This window comes from Colossoma macropomum, unplaced genomic scaffold, assembly GCF_904425465.1.
Source record: "Colossoma macropomum unplaced genomic scaffold, Colossoma_macropomum, whole genome shotgun sequence".
NCBI lineage: Eukaryota > Metazoa > Chordata > Actinopteri > Characiformes > Serrasalmidae > Colossoma > Colossoma macropomum.
The window spans coordinates 31,128,675-31,146,272 of record NW_023494801.1 but is presented as its reverse complement, the minus strand read 5'-3'; the positions used below and the strand labels follow the sequence as shown (position 1 = coordinate 31,146,272).

Genomic DNA, 17,598 nt, shown 5'->3' with positions numbered 1-17,598 from the left:
AAAATTATACAGACATTCATACACCAACACATTTCCTTGAGAAACAAGAATCTCTAAGATCTTTTATTCCTGGATTCCAAGTTTAGCAAGCAACTTTGTCTGGACAATGAAAGAGAATAAACTGAGATTAACACGCAGCAACAAGAATGACTACACTAATCGCAGACTGCAGGCAGTTTAGACAGTCATACTGTTCATGCTTGATGAAAACTGAGGAGAAAAGCGGTGAGTGGTCACTGACTGATTCTCAAGTGAAAAGCACTTCATTCAACTTGCAGAGGCTGAAGGTTTGAGAGAGAGGTACATTACCTGGACTGCAGTCAGCTGTGCTCTTGGATCAAATACACGCAGGTTTTTGTCCTGGTCAAGAAAAGAGAGAAAAAAATGCAGTTGGAACACAGAAAACCATAGCATGCATTCAGATAAACACCACACAAACCAATGAGAACATTGGTTTAATTAAACAAGATTAAACAAGAGCCATTCCCATGAAAGCATAACAGAGCACAATCATAAAGCTTGTGCAAGACTACAGTATATGGGATCAGTCTTCATACTTGCATTGACACTCAGTGAAGCATTTTGCTAGATAAAGACATGCCACGAAAGGCTGTTCTAGCTGAATGTTTTTCTGTGCCCCAGAATAACTCGTGACCACCAAATGACCCCTCACATGCTGTGTTAATGAGGAGAGCCAATCAGAAACGAGGTATCGCCTGATTGAGGGGAAACGAGGGGTAATGGGAACAGGCTGTGACCAGTGCAGCCCCATCCATACTAGTCACCAAAATACAGCCCTAATCAAGGCCAGAGCCTAAAGCATATATTTCACTCACACACAGGTATCTTATCTTTTAAGTTTTCCTTTGAACAATGCCTTACTATAACTAAATACCCCACATGTTTACACCTAATCCTCACTAATTTCAGTCTTGAGTAAATGAGTAAATATTTTCGTTCCTTTAGTTTTTTTTTTTTTTCTTAAATGAAAGCTGCACTATGTGCTTATTTAAATTTTTATTTATATAGTTTACATATGCATGTATGCATGTGGGTATGTGTAGTTTGTTAATCCCCACACAGTGAAGAATTTCTTATTATAAGGGTGACACAACAACAAACACAATAAAACAGACCAAATAAACACACACGCACACAGTTCACTAGGACAAAATCACTCACACACTGCACCAGCACTGTAATGTTCTATGAGGACACAGTACACCAACATACACACCCAAGGTTACAGACACGTCTGCCCAGAGGTATTTATCACTTTCAGGTCGAGTAACACCCTCCGTAACAGAAAACACCAAGATCTTTTACCTACAGTCACTTTATCAATGCCCTAAGTCAACCGCTGCCTACTGTGTCACAAGCACTAATGTACATAGAATTGTGCTCTGGTTGTGTTGAGGTGTTTGTAAGAACAACACTTTAGAAACCTTGACAGGTAGCATGATCAGATGCACAGTGTAATGAAAATAGCAGTATCTGTCAAAAGTTGACGAGATTTTTGCAGGGTTTTGCGTGTGAGAAGACGTAGAAATCTAGGAATGTTAAAAAATGAAAAAAAGTTCACACAAAAGTTTAGCCTAGCAACTTGGTACTAAAAAATAAATGGCCAATGAGAAGTACAAGGTATCTAGGTGTACCTAATAAACTAGATAAAAAGTTCCCTTTGCTTTTGAATTACTGAGGCAGTATGCGCAATTACAAATGTACTACTCTGTCTGTTTTCTTTTCACTATGGAGATTATTGTACAGCCCTGTTGGATAGATGACTGATAAAGTAATGTTTAAGCAATTCTCACACTAAAAATGATTCTTAATGGCTACGATTCAGAATATAAACAGTACCGAAAGAAGTCAACCAAGTTGTCTTTTTTGGTTTTTGCTAGCTAGCTAAATTTTGTCCATAGGATAATATGTCTTTCTCTCCAGCCTGTTTGGCTGTACCAGCGAGCCGCAACTTTTTATGAGAGTTGTACGCACACTACATGTGAGACTTTAATGCTGCGTTCATGTTTGCTTTGAAAAAAACGTCACTCCACACCTCAATGCGAAACGTGGCCAACGACTGCATTAAACCACGTAAACATTGGCATAGTGACCAAGACGGCAGCGGATAAATACAGGAGAGCTTTAGCAGTGTAGATTTTTTATTTAAGATGGACAAAATGCAGGTGTAAGCTCTGTACTCTTTTATTTTGTGTTGTGTAATGTTCATCTAGAATTCAACAATGAGAAGTCTGGCATTCTTGGCTCTGAAACACTGCACATGTGAACGCAGCATGAGGCCAGAAATATACTTCATGCAAGGATGCGAACGCAGATGGTTTGAGCTACACAGACAAGGTTTTGCATGTTACTGCATTCAAAAATGTCACCCCGCCAATTAATAACGCAATGTGGGAGCTGCATTCTGAGCATTACAGCCCAAGGCCAGAAACACACTCAGCACAAGTATGTGAACACAAATGACAACGTCCAGCCAGCACACTGAAAAACACTGTCCTTTCTTGTACAAACTCACCATGTGTTATTACGCTACTGTGGCAGTTGAAACACTCAGTATTAAAGGGGGCGATAGAGGAGAAAAAAGATCAGGCTCTTCTATTCAAACAGCCACAATAGCTATGACAGCCACATGGACTCTACTGCCCATGGCTAAAAGTGAGTAGAGAAGTCAACTGATTTACCTCTTCTGTTGAAAGGGAAAGGCAATAATGTGTTATATATGTTCATGTAAGTGAACCATTTTTGCATGAGACTCAACTGCTAGTCTGCTATGAAAGTTGAGAAAGCACGCTGACAGTAATAAAGAGACAGTTTGGTCGGACTTGGCTGTCATTATAGTGCCCTTTTGGAGCTCAGAATGCAGCTGCACTTGCGTTGCATTATGACTTGGGTCGTTACACATTTTTGAACGCAACAACACGCAAAACCCTGTCTGCATAGTTCAAAGGGTCTGCATTCGTGTCCTTATGTGAAGTATGTTTTTGGCCTAAGGCATTCAGAAGGTAGAGCTTCTTCCACCCAAAACACCATTACATCCTACAGTAGGACGCGGATTCCACAGGCTCCGCTCGTCATATGTTACTTTTCATGGGGTAATCAAAAAAGTGGCAGAGTATAATTGAACCAAAGAGTGAGCATGGGGCAGTGCAGTAAGACTATTTTCTGTTTCTATTCACCAAAACATAAGAAGTAGACATGAATAAGTAGATTTAATAGTTAAAAATTACTTGTACAGTACTGTTCAAGTCTGACTGTTTATGTTTTACTTTAATCTAACACAGATTTTTTTCTTTTTATGATGGGGAAAAAAAAAATCAGCAAGGCTCCAATGCAAGCGTTTCAGTACGGAATTTATAATAGAATGCACAGAACAGTTTTATCCGGTTCTGTAAACCTGCCGTTTCCTCGCATTATCCTCAGCATACTCGTGTGCTCACAGCTCTAGACCCAAAGAGTGACACATTTTGGATATCAAACTCCTTAAACACATCATGAATTTAATGAATTTGACCATGGCTGAGGAAGAGTATGCTGTGACAAAAAAACACAAATGGAACACGTAAAGGATAGTAAGCAGACAATTAAACAACTCGCTGCTTCTACATCAACATGTGAGAATTCCTTTTTTTTACCTTGAAGAATGTTTTTATGGACCATAGACATACCATGAGCGCAAAGCCCAGCTCGTGTAGCTACCGTTCCAGAGAGACCTTACATGAAAATGTATAACTGAGTGAAGGGACAAGGTCCTAAGGAGGTTTAGCTCTACCACTTGCCATCTTCATGGTGAGTCGGCATGTCTGCCTATTTACTGCCTTATTAGCATGGTTGACAGTTGGTTAAAATGACGAGGATTGCACTAGCTTTAGCATAATCAAAGGATTGTATATCAAAAGAAAAAAAAGTTGAATCCAATATGATCCAAAGCGTAAAATTCTTAACTTAACTTTGAGCAAGATGTGTTATAACTAGGACTGTCAACAAATATTCTACATTCAATTTTATAAAACGGATTGTTCCGGTCCTAAAATCTGATTGGTCGCGTTCAAAGTCATTGTAAAATATATGATATACGCACACCTATGACCGCCTCACACCAATTGAACTCTGAATTACTGCTGTACATCACAAAAAACCATTGTGCTGTCAATGGAATAATCTTTGACTGTACTGCTGCTCACATGGACCACCGAGTGTACTAATGAAGTAAAAACTCAGCTCTGTATAAGCTGAGGTGGGCAGCAAGCCAGTAATGTAATATCTCTCTGGCGCTGCGTGTATGACGTAATTAGATCTGTTTTGTCACTGCGGTGATAACAATAAAATATGGTTTACCGTGCAGCCCTAGTCTCCAACAGTGATCAGTACAATGACTGCAGTATCAACAGCGAACTTGATGATGCTGGTGTTCTTCTGGAAAGCCACCCAGTCATACACAATCTTGGGGTGTCCCTGTGCTGGATGTGCAGTTGATGACTCTGACTGACTGGGGTCTGCCTGTTAGAAGGTTGAACATCTAGTGACAAAGGAAGGGTGTCAGTCTGAGGGTAAAGAGCTTTTCAGAGAATCTGTGTGGGATGACTGTGTTGATGGCTGAACTGTTGTCGATAAACAACATTTTAACATAGTGTCCTTGCCCTTTAGGTTTGTGAGAACAGTATGAATGGCGGTGCTGACTGCGTTGTCAGCGGACTGGTTCTGACAGTACACAAACTGCAGAGGGTCCAAGGTGTCTGGAATGGTCTCCTGGATGTGTCATGACCTTCCTTTCGAAACAATTCACCATGATTGGAGTCAGATATTCATTTAGGCAGGTAATGGTGCTTTTCTTTGGGAGGGGCACAATGGAAGTGAACCTGAAGCAGGTGGGCACAGAAGCTTGCACAAGGGACAGACTGAATATGTCTGCAAACACATCATGCACATCATGCGCCTACCCTGAGTGCATGCTGGGGGACGTAGTTTGGGCCAGCTGCCTTCTGTGGGTTTGTTCTACTCAGAGCCTTACACACATTTGCCAACGACACAGTGAGCATTGTGTTCGGTGTGCACTCCATGGCCAAAACTCCTCTCCGTCAGTTGATACTGAGGGCTTCAAAGTGAGCACAGAACTCATTCAACTCATCTGGCAGTGTGGTATGGCTGGTAGTGACCCACCCTGCTCCTCTGCTGGTAAACTGTGACGTGTTGCAGGCCTTGCCACAAGTGCTGGGAGACTGCGGTGGTGTAGTATCCCCCCAGCTTCAATCTGTACTGTCTCTTGGCCTTTGAAAGATCTACGGAGGTCATAGCTGGTCCTTTTGTAGTCTTCAGCGATGCCTGAGATAAATGCAGTGCAGTGAGCATGCAGCATGGACCAGACTTCACAGTTTATCCAGGGTTTCTGGTTGGAATATTTCCTTTAGCATTTTGTGCTCTCAATGCACGTGCTAAGGAAGCCAGATACCCAAGAAACATAGTCCTCTAAATCAAGGGTATAGTCCTCTCTCAAGGCAGTGCAGCCTTCACCCCCAGTTTTACTTACTGGGAGAGCTTGCTTGAGGAGTTGTCTGTACAATGGACAAAGGACTGTCTGAAGTGCGGCCGGGGCATGCACAGCCTTGCAGCTATCCCTCACGTTGCAGTAGATTTGTTCAAGAATGTTATTCTCCCTCGTCGGAAAGCTCACATGCTAATGCTTGGGGAGGGCAGTCCATAAGTTGCTGTGATTGTAATCGCCGACTACAATGAACACAGCGCTCAGGTGTGCAGCCTCTTGTTTGCTGATAATGTCGTGCAGCAGCCAAAACGTTGTTGTGGAGTCTACTTGTGGCAGAATGTAAACAGCCAGTATAAACTCCCTTGGTAGATACAAGGTTCTGCCCTTTGCCATCAGCAGTTTTATATCAGCAGAACTCTCTATGGGCTGCGTCACTCACCCAAGGCCGGTGCTGCTGGATTCTGATGGTTGAAGTCAGTGGAGTCCGAATGTAAAAGGAAACCAGTCAGAAAGGATAAAGATAAGTTTGTGGTGAACTTTATCTGATATCCAGGAGTGCCTCTCTACCATACCTTACCGTTGCGTATTTGAACTGTTCATTAAAGGTAAAGCTAAAATAAATAAAAAATAATGTCAGTTGGACGATGCAAAGACGTCTGCCATGGTGCCATCATGCATTATGCTATAAAACCGCCCATTCACCACTGAAATGCACCATAAGGCGTCAACTTTTAATAGTATCAAGTATTTTCTTTACAAGGGGGAGCCCTCATTTGAGTGGCCAGCCTTCATCACCAGTAAAGATCTGCCATTTTTCATGCTATAAAGGAAAGACTAATTTCCCTGGGTATTAGACATGTGCCAATATCACAGATGTAAATCATGATAATTACCTAACCTTTTTCATGGTTAACAATATCATAATACTGTACTTTTTATACTTTTAAACATTTTTATACTTTTATACTTCTGGTATACTATCTGGTTTTGGAAGCTGTTACTGCAACCACATGCATTTGATAGATCCTGCTGAGGATTATGGCGATATGGCTTTGGATGCTTTTGGGAAACCATGATGTATTATATTTGCATACTTTCACAACTTTCAGCATTTAATATTATTTAGCAAGCTGTTTAAAATTAAATCAGCCCCCTAGTTTTCTGTCAGTTCTCTTTCCCAACGTGGCAATTATCACCTTTGAAGCAACATCAGCACTATTACGTTAATTCGGATGTATCGCTAAAATGTCAGCATATACAAAAAATCATTTTTAATCATTTGAATCATGGATGTGCATCAGCCATACATGGATAACAGTGCTTGATGTGCAGGTAGCATTTCTTTGCTAAGTTCTCTTTCATATTCTCAATACTGATTTCAGTGTGTAGGTAGAATAGGAACATGACACATAACAATACACACTACACCACATTGTAACAATCTGACTGGCTGTCATCCTGCTAAATTTGCTTATCACTGGCTGAGAAAAGTTGAGAAAATCTAAACTTTTTACTGCTCTTTTTTTCTGCTTCTTTTCACAGTCCTCTGTGCAGAGCATTCAGTCATATGTCTCAATAGAAATCAATGGAAGATGAAATGAAAATTGCTCTGATGTAATGCAAATGCTGGGTTATGTAGCACCCCTGGTTAGAAGTGGCCAATATATGATATATGATATTTTATCATTATTGTGATAAATTTTGTTATTGTAATAAACAGTATGCTTTCCTGAGCATGTCGTGGATATCACCGAACTGCTGCATGCTTCATTACAAAGAGACACAATTAAGCACAATTAGTCAGGTTTAATTGGACTGTGTGCAACATTGTAGGTAAAATTTGAATAAAAATCGCTGTACCCAGAGCTTTTGATGGCTGCTCTCAAATGTGGCACTACTAATGCATTGTGTGTCTGTATCATGCTACATATAGCAAAAATGTCTTTGAGTATTGTGATGTTCTTTTTTTTGTCATAGGGCTCACCCCTACCCTTGGTGCTTATTTTGCCTGTGGTCCATCATCTCCCTAACCATGCTGAAGTATTGCTACTCTGATCGAGTAAACTTTTCCTAAATCAGTCAACAGTTGTTGTCGTAGGGCAACAGCACGAACATCGAATGTACCCAGAGGTGGGGTATTTACATGGATTGTGTGGAGCCTTTTACTTCATATATACACACTTTGTGACTGCAAATATATGGGTAGTCATGAGATCCTGCTGCTGACTAGAATGCTAATGGCTTCCCCTTGCGGAGAATCTTCAGTCTGCTAGATGTGGGCTACCTTAGCACAATCAAACAACCTCAAACCCTGTTTGATCTTGGAAAAAAATGCATGCTCACAGTAAGCTGGCAATTGTTTGGCTTCTGTGTGCACATAAAAAAGCTCTAAAATAGCTCTGACACAGTACACGCAAAAAAAACGACAAGTGCATGAGGTTAATCTGCTTAAACAGCTTTTTTTAAACATAAAGCTATTTTTTCTTGTTTCTTGTTCATGGAATCATAACTTAGAAAAATGAAAACTCTTTACAAGAGTAAAGAGTTGAAGGGCTGTTCAGAATTTGGAAACTTCCTAGCTGCACCATGGTCTAAACTAAGGTCCAAAAATTGGTCATGAGATAAAAATCAGCATAAACAACAGCCAACAACAAACAAAACCAAGCAAGACACACTTCTATTTTTGACTGCAACATGGCTTTATGACCAGGCAAACATGATAGGAGTCATGTTCTGCTGTGGTGTTATGGCGAAAAGCAAATAGAGTTTGACTCGCAGTCTATAGGCAAGCATGATGAACAGAGGGGGGCGGCTTTCCGGAGTTGAACAGCCCACCCACAAGCTACGCAGCCTTCAGACAGAAAGGACTTGGCCTCTGGAGCTCCAGTGTAAGCCAGGGCACACAGCTCAGACTATATGATGCTCAATAAACATACTCTAAGTATGGATCTAAGGCCCTACAAAGCAGGTTTCATTACAGACTGCATATATTTAATCAGCATAGACTATTAATAATCTGTTTCACCTCAAGTAAGAGATTTTAAAAAATACTACGCTATACACTAAGGTTAAAGGGTCAAAATTACATAGATGCACACACAACTGAAGGAACCCCATAAACGCACAGTTGGAACACACACATAGCAGTGCGTATAGATGCAACAGCTGTTCAACCCGAAGAGACAAAAAGCTGGGCACATTCACAACACTACTGCTAATGAGCTTCACTCTGCCTCACACGCTACTGACACATACTAAATACTTCCACACGGTGGCAGCTCCTAAGTTACAGTGACCCTTGGCAACAAACACGAAGCAGTGGCAGCGTCATTACAGGTTTTTTGGGGTTAAACATATTTCAAAATCTGGATATAATTCATCAGTGTTTCATAAGCCTTCATTCCATAAATCTCATGATTGCTGGGCTGGCATCTGCTGAAAGTCTGTTTACAGTGGCTGTTAAGCTAACAAAGCAAAAATCACACACGGATACTAAAATGAGTTTGCACTCTTTTCTCAATCACACAAAAAATTTGACAAGTACACAAACACTTCAGTTATTAAACATGAGCTGATCAAGCCCCATTCTCTCAATGGTTTTCTGTCCATGTTAAAAAACATTTTGTGCATATAAATATGCAGCGCCACGCCTCTCGGTGAAGCCTGTCATGAGCCAGCCTGTACCCCGTCTTCATCTGCTCCGTGCTCCCTGTGTTTACCCAAAAGGAGAAAACTGCCCTGAATTGGATGCACATGTTGGCAGTGCTGAGTTACGTTAATAAGGTGGATTTGGGGGAGATTGAAGGGTGTATTCAGTTCAATTACACCGCAGCACAGCAAAGGGCAGAACCTCTGGAGTTGGTCTGTGATCTAGTGTCACATTTCTCTCTTTTTTCCAGTTTTTCTATTTCTTTTTCCCCCCTCTGCTTCCAGACTTTTTGACTTCCCCGCATCACACACCGCTCCCTCCGCCAGGCCTGTCATCAAGTGCTCTTTATTTGGCCCTTTCTATAGTGATGGGTGTGCTGAAGAAATGAAGGGGTAATATCATGAGTACAAGTACAAACTGTGATGTCCTAACACATGATAGCTATGGTGCAATGCCATTATAGGGCTGTTTGCTTGACATAAAACAGCCTTCAGTGACGCTACTGTTGCTGGTATTGAATTCTGTGGCTTGAGTGAAGGCAAGCTGGCATGCAGCAGAATTCTAGAAGTCTTCAGACCACTGGTTACTTCACACATTCTAATATATCGAGTTGTCGTATGCAAAAGCTTGGGCATCCCTGGTCAATTACATGTGTTGTTGATTTTGTATATAAAAACAAGCACATATCCCCTATAGAGAACACACTTCTGCACATTCTAAAAGCACATTCTAAAGCACAATTACCCTTAACTCTTTATTTGCTGAAGTTAACATATTGGGGGGAAAAGTAAAGGATAAATTGTGGCTTGTGCAAAAGTTATGGCACATTATATTATGGTAATATTATATATCCATCCATCATCTAAACCGCTTATCCTTCTGGGTTGCGGTGGGGTGCTGGAGCCTATCCCAGCTGTCATTGGGCAAAAGGCAGGATACACCCTGGACAGGTCGCCAGTCCATCGCAGGGCACACAGACAGACATACACATTCACACGCAGGGGCAATTCAGCATGTCCAATCAGCCTGACTGCATGTTTTTGGACTGTGGGAGGAAACCGGAGTACCCGGAGGAAACCCACGCAGACACGAGGAGAACAGGCAAACTCCACACAGAAATGACCCCGGTCGCCTGGCCGGGAATCGAACCCAGGCCATTCTTGCTGTGAGGCGACAGCGCTACCCACTGCGCCACCGTGCCGCCCTGGCAATATTATATATTTTCAATATTTTTAAAATTACTAAACAATTAGATATTGTGCACTAAAATTTTAAGCTTGTTCACTGCAGGGGATGTGTTAACTCATTTTCACTTCTAAAACCGAAAAGTTTGTAATTTGACCAGGGGTGTTCAAACTTTTGCATACAACAGTGTCTATGTAAAACTCTTGACTGCAAATAATTAAAAGGACAACTAGTTTCAAGTACTTTTAATTCTACACTAAAATACACTCATGATATAAGCATTTGTCTGCATTATTAAAATGCACTATTGCCTCACTGGATGATTTGAATGGCATACTTTAACCACTGCACAGCACTACATGCTTCCATGAGGCATGAGCAATATTAGATACTGCTTCATAATTAGGACTTTTTTTATGTTTGATCATTTATTTTAGCTAAAACAACCTGCATTCTGCTTTTTTTTTGTCACCCTTGTACGCAGACCATAATTAGCAAAGCATCTGTAAATACTGATACCAGTATATTCCAACAGCTACTATGCTCTTTAGCTGTGTACAGTTAAAGACATGGGCTCTCTTAGACATGGCACGAATGGTTTAATACAGATTTCACTTCATTACTAAGCTAATAGCAGAATATTAAGAATATTAAGAATATTCATTGTTTTTTTTCACCATCCTTTCCTTTTTTCATTCAACCATAAAATCAAAGAGTGGTAAAAGAAAGGGTGACCATACGACTGTTAGTGTATTTATACAGACTAATCTTAAGATAACCTGGTGTTGATAAGGATTTCTCCCAATTCATTCATAGCTGGCCGAAAGCACAGGTTTGACTACTTGCAACAGCACTTAGTGGTTAAGTTTTATCACTTCTTTTTGTTCAGCCTTTCTCACATGCATTTTGCAGTTGTTGATATAAATGTGTGTCAGTTGTAATACATCAAACTTTCCAGGGGCCTGAACACTTTCACATATGGCTATATATTAGCCAAGTTGTTACTGGACATGTGAATTTAAAAGCAATGCTAGGTCTACACAAGGCACAAAGGAAAGTACTGTGCATATATTGACAGAAAGGTCTTTAACCAATGAACCATTCACAAAATTTTAACTACACCTATAAGCTCGCCCATCAAGTATTGTTATTATATCCTTATGGATTTCCCCTCACTTCCTCTGGAGCATGACAGGAGGGGGAAGCCGGAGTGTCTTTGTGTTGCCCAGGTCAGGCTCTCTCTCACTGGGTGCTAAATTACCCATTCTGGATGCCTGGTGTTGTGCCTTGCGAGATGCAGGTGAAGCCTGCTCCTACATCTCTCAGCCACCTCAAGGAGCTCATAACTTCACATCTTTCATTGGCTTTGATGGTCTCTAATTTGCAGAAGTATCTCTGTTGTTCTGTACAGGCAGAAATGAGCAGTCACCTCCTTTGTTTACAAGTGTCACCCCTGTTGACTTGCTAATGACATGAGCTGAGCTCATAAAAGAATGCAGTGTACTAGGAGTGTAGAGCTGCAGGAGCACCATATCAGGCAGCCTGGACAAGAGAGGTACTTTGGTGACCTCTACTGTAAGAACAGCACAAGAACATTTTGGAAATGCAATGAAAAATAAAAGGGTTCACTTTAAAGCTAACCCAAAATCAGCTGCACTACTTTAAAATTACCATACGTACATGAATAAAATAACAGTGAATGATATAAAATATTTAATATTTTGATTTGAAGTTACTTTAAATGTGGCTAGAAAAGTGATGATCTTAATAACTTGGGATGCACCAGGATTTTTAATGAAATATCAGTTGTCCATTTAAATAACATGAATCAAATAAAGTCCTACATCCAAAGTAAGAGGCAACTGGCTGTTAAGCACAATAAGTGATGCATAATTATGGCATGACATTTTGGTATACCTGTAGCAGCAACATTCAAACACAGAGCAAGTGCACTTGGCTCTCATTATTTACATCTTGAAATTCACAGATCACAAACATTTTAGTAACTAGCTAGCAGTGTGGTTTTCTTTCAGCACTGGATAAATAACATGACACAGACACAGTCTTTCCCTCCCCATATACACTGGCTAGGAAGTTAAATTGTTTTACACTTGTTTTACTCACCTTGCAGGAGGAGGCCAGTAGAGAGCCGTCTTCTTTCCAAGCCAAACCCTGCAACTGGTCTGCATGCTGCTCCAAAACTGTCACACACAGCAGAACAGAACATGCAGTTTAAAGAGTTTAGGAATTTAAACAGTAGTTTGACCAAAGCAATACATTTTTTCACTTTTTCATTTGGTCAATCAATTCATACAAGTTTAGAATTCACAGTTTAAGTTGGAAGGATGGATATCCTACATTTCTTCACTTATAACAGCAATTTCGGGTTGCATATTCTATAATGCTACAGTAAGTTAAAAATATATATAAATAAATATATATAAATATAAAATTGGCTTAAAAATTATTTTCGCAGCATAAGCGATGTTCAGTGCTGTCATGTCAGCAAAAAACAAGGTTTTAAAGAAGTTAATTCAAAACGTGCTGATAGATCAGCCACTCTTGATGTACATGAAAAATTGTGTCAATTTGCTTTTGGTCAAACAATTTATTTAATATACAACTGTGCACACAGTTCACATGGGATACGCACACAGAATGACAAAAATGAAGGTGCAGGGTGAACACAGCCCGGCAAACGTGTGTTAAGGGAAGTCAGCTAAAAGCACGCTAGGATACAATGCACCACAACAGGCTCAATCTCAGCATAAAGAGCCAGCGTCAGTTGGGTGAGGTCAAGCACAAGTCCCAAGCTCACTCAAAATCACTCAAGCAACTGAGTGATGCTTCATCTTGTGTTTAAAATGATCAATAAATGTCAAAGAATGCAGGATATGAAGGGCACAAACAAACACCACACAACAGCAAAAACATGTACAACCATACAGGTTATGAGGAGTAGTGACAAAAAATCTGCGTGGGCTGTGGGTGCTATGGTGAGAGATGGACCAGTCCGGCCAGTAGGTGGCAGCAGTGCGCAGCAGCCATCATGGGGCCAGGGTCGGAGACCCAGAGAGCCGTCTGTGGTGCCTCTGGGCTCAAATCATTTACCTCAACTGCTCCAGCTTAGACCCCAGAGGACTGTACAATGCAGCCCTGGAAACAACCAGAGGCTATGCAGGTCAAAAAAAGACTTTGACACACCAAATTATAAAAAAAAACAACATATAGACATGAACTAATAACATATAGACAAGAACTAATAACAGAGCAGAACAAGGACAGAGACAAAACACTCATGCGCATCTTTCAGCTATGGTCTAATTTTTAGTAATGGAAACAAAATAGGCCTGAGGTTTAATAAGCTAAAGATGGAAGTTTGAGGCTGCAGCTTGCTAAAAGTATAGTATGACAGTGTGTCTGTGTGTTAGGGCTTTTCCAGCAACACAGTGCTGGTGCTATTGTTGGTGCTGGAGCTGGTACCTATCTTGAAATGTTTTCTGGTTTTCCACAATACAAAACTGGTTCACGGCTAACAAAATCACACACAAAAAGTTACATCCTTATTGAAAAATTTAGCTAATTCAGCTACAATTCTGTTGGGGAGAGGTCACCACTTAAAATCGTTTATATTCATTTAACTGAAGTTTAAAAAAAAATGCCAAAAAAAAAAAAAAGAGAAGTGAAGAGACTTTTGGGGAAAAATAATAGAAAAAAGCAGCAGAACTTATCATCAGAGAGTCTGGTGCATCTTGTCCCCCACCATGGCCAAGAACTACCTACTCTGACAGTGAAGGTAATTTGACTGATATGCAGAATAACCAAGCGCAGACTGTTCTTTTAGCATGTAGTTGTTGTGTTGGTAAACATGGAAGAATATCTTGCTAATAAGCTAAAAAAAATTGCTTCAAAGAAAACTCTTGAATAACTTTAATGCAGCTGCAATATCTTGCTCCAAAAGACTTGTCATGGTGACTAAAGTTTATTTCACATAGCACTAGGGGTGCAACGATTATTCGACTTAGTCGACTAAAATCAACGACCAAATTAGTTGGCAACTAATTTAGTAGTCAATCAGTTTGCGACGTCATTACGAGTCTTTCTCGCGCTCACTAGGAACATTTTGACATTACCGCTCACTTAACAACAGCGCAATGGCAGCCTCAAGAACAAAATCCTCAAAAGTGTGGGAAAAAAAGGTGGTCAGTTGTGATTTTTGTAAAGCCAACCTCAGCGGCCAAGGGAGCTCATCTTCCATGTTGGAGCCTCTCAGGAGGAAACTTGTCGGCTCACTGGGTGAAGAAGATTAATCTTGGTAAAATACGCGTCCCAAATCGCATACTGGCACACTAAATAGTGTGTAAAAATAGCGCATATACCATTAGAAGTGCACTCATTAGTGTAGTGTGTGAAGTACAGAAGTTCTCATACCCCACTTTATGTCCTGTGCCAAATGGCACACTCATGGTGCCACAGGTTGAGGGGACCATGAGGCTGTGCAGTAGGGGTGGGGGGAAAACTTGATTCTTTGATGCATCGCAATGCGGACGTGGACGATTCTGAATTGATTCACAAATGTCAAAAAACGATTTTCTAATTATTTAATTTATAACGGAATGTTGACGGAACGTAAAAAAACAGTTTCTTCTAAAATGTCTCTCAACGTTCAACTGTTTTACGAGTCTGAAGTCAGCTTCTTATTCGCCATGCAGCTTCTTGTTCGAATTTTCCCATTCCACCTTAAATGGTGCCTCAGGCGCCAGAACGTAAACGCAGCACCATTTAAGGTGGAACGGGAAAATCCGAAAGAGAAGCCGATATCTTCACAACTTTTTAGTGTTTGACAGTTTCTCAGGAAACCAACTGCAGTGCTTATAAATGCGAATAAGTCCATTCGTCTCCAAATGTTCAAGCAAGCGATGTTAATGCTTCCACCCAAATTGGAAGTGAATTACAAACTCTATCGCAACTTTTATTGCCAAGGATTAGGGTCTGTTCTGTGTCGTTGAGAACCAGGGCTTTTGCGCTACGCTGCCCACTTTGGAGCCAAAATACAGCGTCCCGTCGTGAACATATTTTATTGACACAACGATCCCCACACTCTCTACAACGAGACCAAAACTGAAAAATCACTGAATTAAATGGGTTGGACAGCTGTAACATGATGCATGGACATCCATTGCCACAGGATCTTATCTCACTGCGCATTTTATCGCAGATGAGTGGCAGCCTGCGTCTCATGTGCTCCAAACAGCACTAAATGAGAGCCTTCCAGTTTACTTGCCATATTGCTTCCATTTGTTTTAATAATACAAGATATTGGAGTAAATTCATTATGGACTATTACAAATACTTTGCTTTAAAAGTACAACGTTGTCACACAGTGAAAAACAAATCGTGAGGTGCCTAGAGATTCCCACCCCTACTGTGCAGTGTCCCATTTCTAAGCTGGAAGCTCAAAAAGAGTGATCACAAGTATCCTCCAGGCAATTCTTCCATTAAGCTGCTAGATAGTGAAATGTGATTCAGCACTCCAGAGAACGCATTTCCAGAGTCTAGTGGTAGCGTGCTTTACACCCCTCCAGCCAATACTTGGCACTGCGCATAGTGATCATAGGCTTGTGTGCAGCTGCTCGGTCATGGAAACTCATTTCATAAAGCCATGAATGTAGCTTCCAGAGACAGTCAGAAACTCTGTAGTGAGTGACGCCACAGAGGACAGAAGATTTTTACGCGCTACATGCTTCAGCACTTGGTAGCCCTGCTCTGCGAGTTTGTGTGGTCTGTTACTTTGTGGCTCAGCTGTTGTTGCTTTCAATTGCTTTCATTTCACAATTATAGCCCTTACAGTTATCTGGGGCTGATCTAGCAGGGCAGAAAATTTACAAACTGAAGTGCCATCCTATGGCGTTTAAAGCTACTGAGCTCTTCAGTACAACCTATTCTACAGACAGTGGTTTTCAATGGAGACAAATTGGTGCTTGATTTTATACACCTGTTAGCAATAGATGTGGCTGAAAAACCTCAAATAATAATTAGGAGGGGTGTTCTCTTACTTTTGGCCATATGTACACTGATGGGTCACTTAATTAAGTACACTTCCTTGCATCTGCACTCATTATTCATTTTATCAGCTCCACTTACTAAAAAAGATCTACACTTACAGAATGTAGTCCATCTGAATTTTTTAGCCTCTTTTTACCCTGTTGTTCAATGGTCAGGACTTCCTCAGGATCACCACAGAGCAGGTATTATTTGGGTAGTAGATCATTCTCAGCACTGCAGAGACACTGATGTGGTGGTGATGTGCTAGAGTGTGATGTGCTTTGAAAGAGTAGATAAGACACAGCTAGAGTTTTTAAAAACTATATTAGACACATCTACCTTGTTGGTCCACCTTGTAGATGTAGATTGCAGAGACAATCATCATCTAGTCCTTCATCAGTGATCACAGGACATTGTTGGCAGGAAATTTACACTGAGACAGTGAGGTGTTTAAAAACTCCAAAAGCCTGATACCAACGCAACACACACTAACACGCCACCACCACATCAGTGTCATTGCAGTGCTGAAAATGATCCATACGTATAAAACAGATGTCTTTGGAAACTTGTTTCCAAAGTGTTTCTCTTGAAGACCAGATTGCCAGTAGTCTTAGCCTCAGAAACTCTGTGTAAGCACAAGATAAATTGAAAAGTTCCCAAAGGAGAGCTAAGGTCTGTGTAGAAATACATGAGGTGATGGTGAAAGCCATTATAAACAACACAGAGAGTTTATATAATAATTTTCCCATTGTCCGCTCTCAAACCAGTGGAAACAGGGAAAGTCCTTTAAAAGGTTAGTTAGTTCCCTGGCCCAGCATTTGTTCCGGCATCAACACCAGCACTGTGTAGATGGAAAAATTATATGTTTGTGTGTTGAGATGCTAGTGATTTGAATGTACCTGCCAGAGCTTTGTCTCTGCTGGTGTCCCAGACTTGTATCCCCCTAGCTGAGGCAACAGCCAGCAGGCCTGAGGCAGTAGGATGGAAAAGCAGCAGCTCCAGCCTGCCCTCACTCGGCCTCAGTGAAACCTCCACAGTGGCTGGCTGCTCCTGACCCAACTCACACAAACGCCATAGCTTCACCTGCAGGGAGAGAGAGAGAAAAAAAAGAGCAATTACAGGGAGAAAACGAGAGAAAGAGATAATCCATCAATCCTAAAAGTTAATGTGAATGCCTGTTGACTGTACAAGTAAACAAATTAATCAAACTGATAGGACA

General features: G+C 40.9%; 1 protein-coding gene across 2 annotated transcripts in view; it reads right to left on the bottom strand.

Moving 5' to 3' along the window:
• The window catches only part of LOC118821423 (mitochondrial import inner membrane translocase subunit tim16-like), a 159,334-nt gene that overhangs the window by 132,850 nt on the left and 8,886 nt on the right, over positions 1 to 17,598 (bottom strand). For both annotated transcript variants that reach the window (XM_036590014.1, XM_036590016.1), the window contains exons 6-8: positions 17,279 to 17,462; positions 12,459 to 12,535; positions 310 to 360 (exon numbers count right to left, since the gene is read on the bottom strand). In XM_036590014.1, coding sequence (XP_036445907.1) covers positions 310 to 360; positions 12,459 to 12,535; positions 17,279 to 17,462 — 312 coding nt within the window. The remainder of the gene's footprint in view (positions 1 to 309; positions 361 to 12,458; positions 12,536 to 17,278; positions 17,463 to 17,598) is intronic.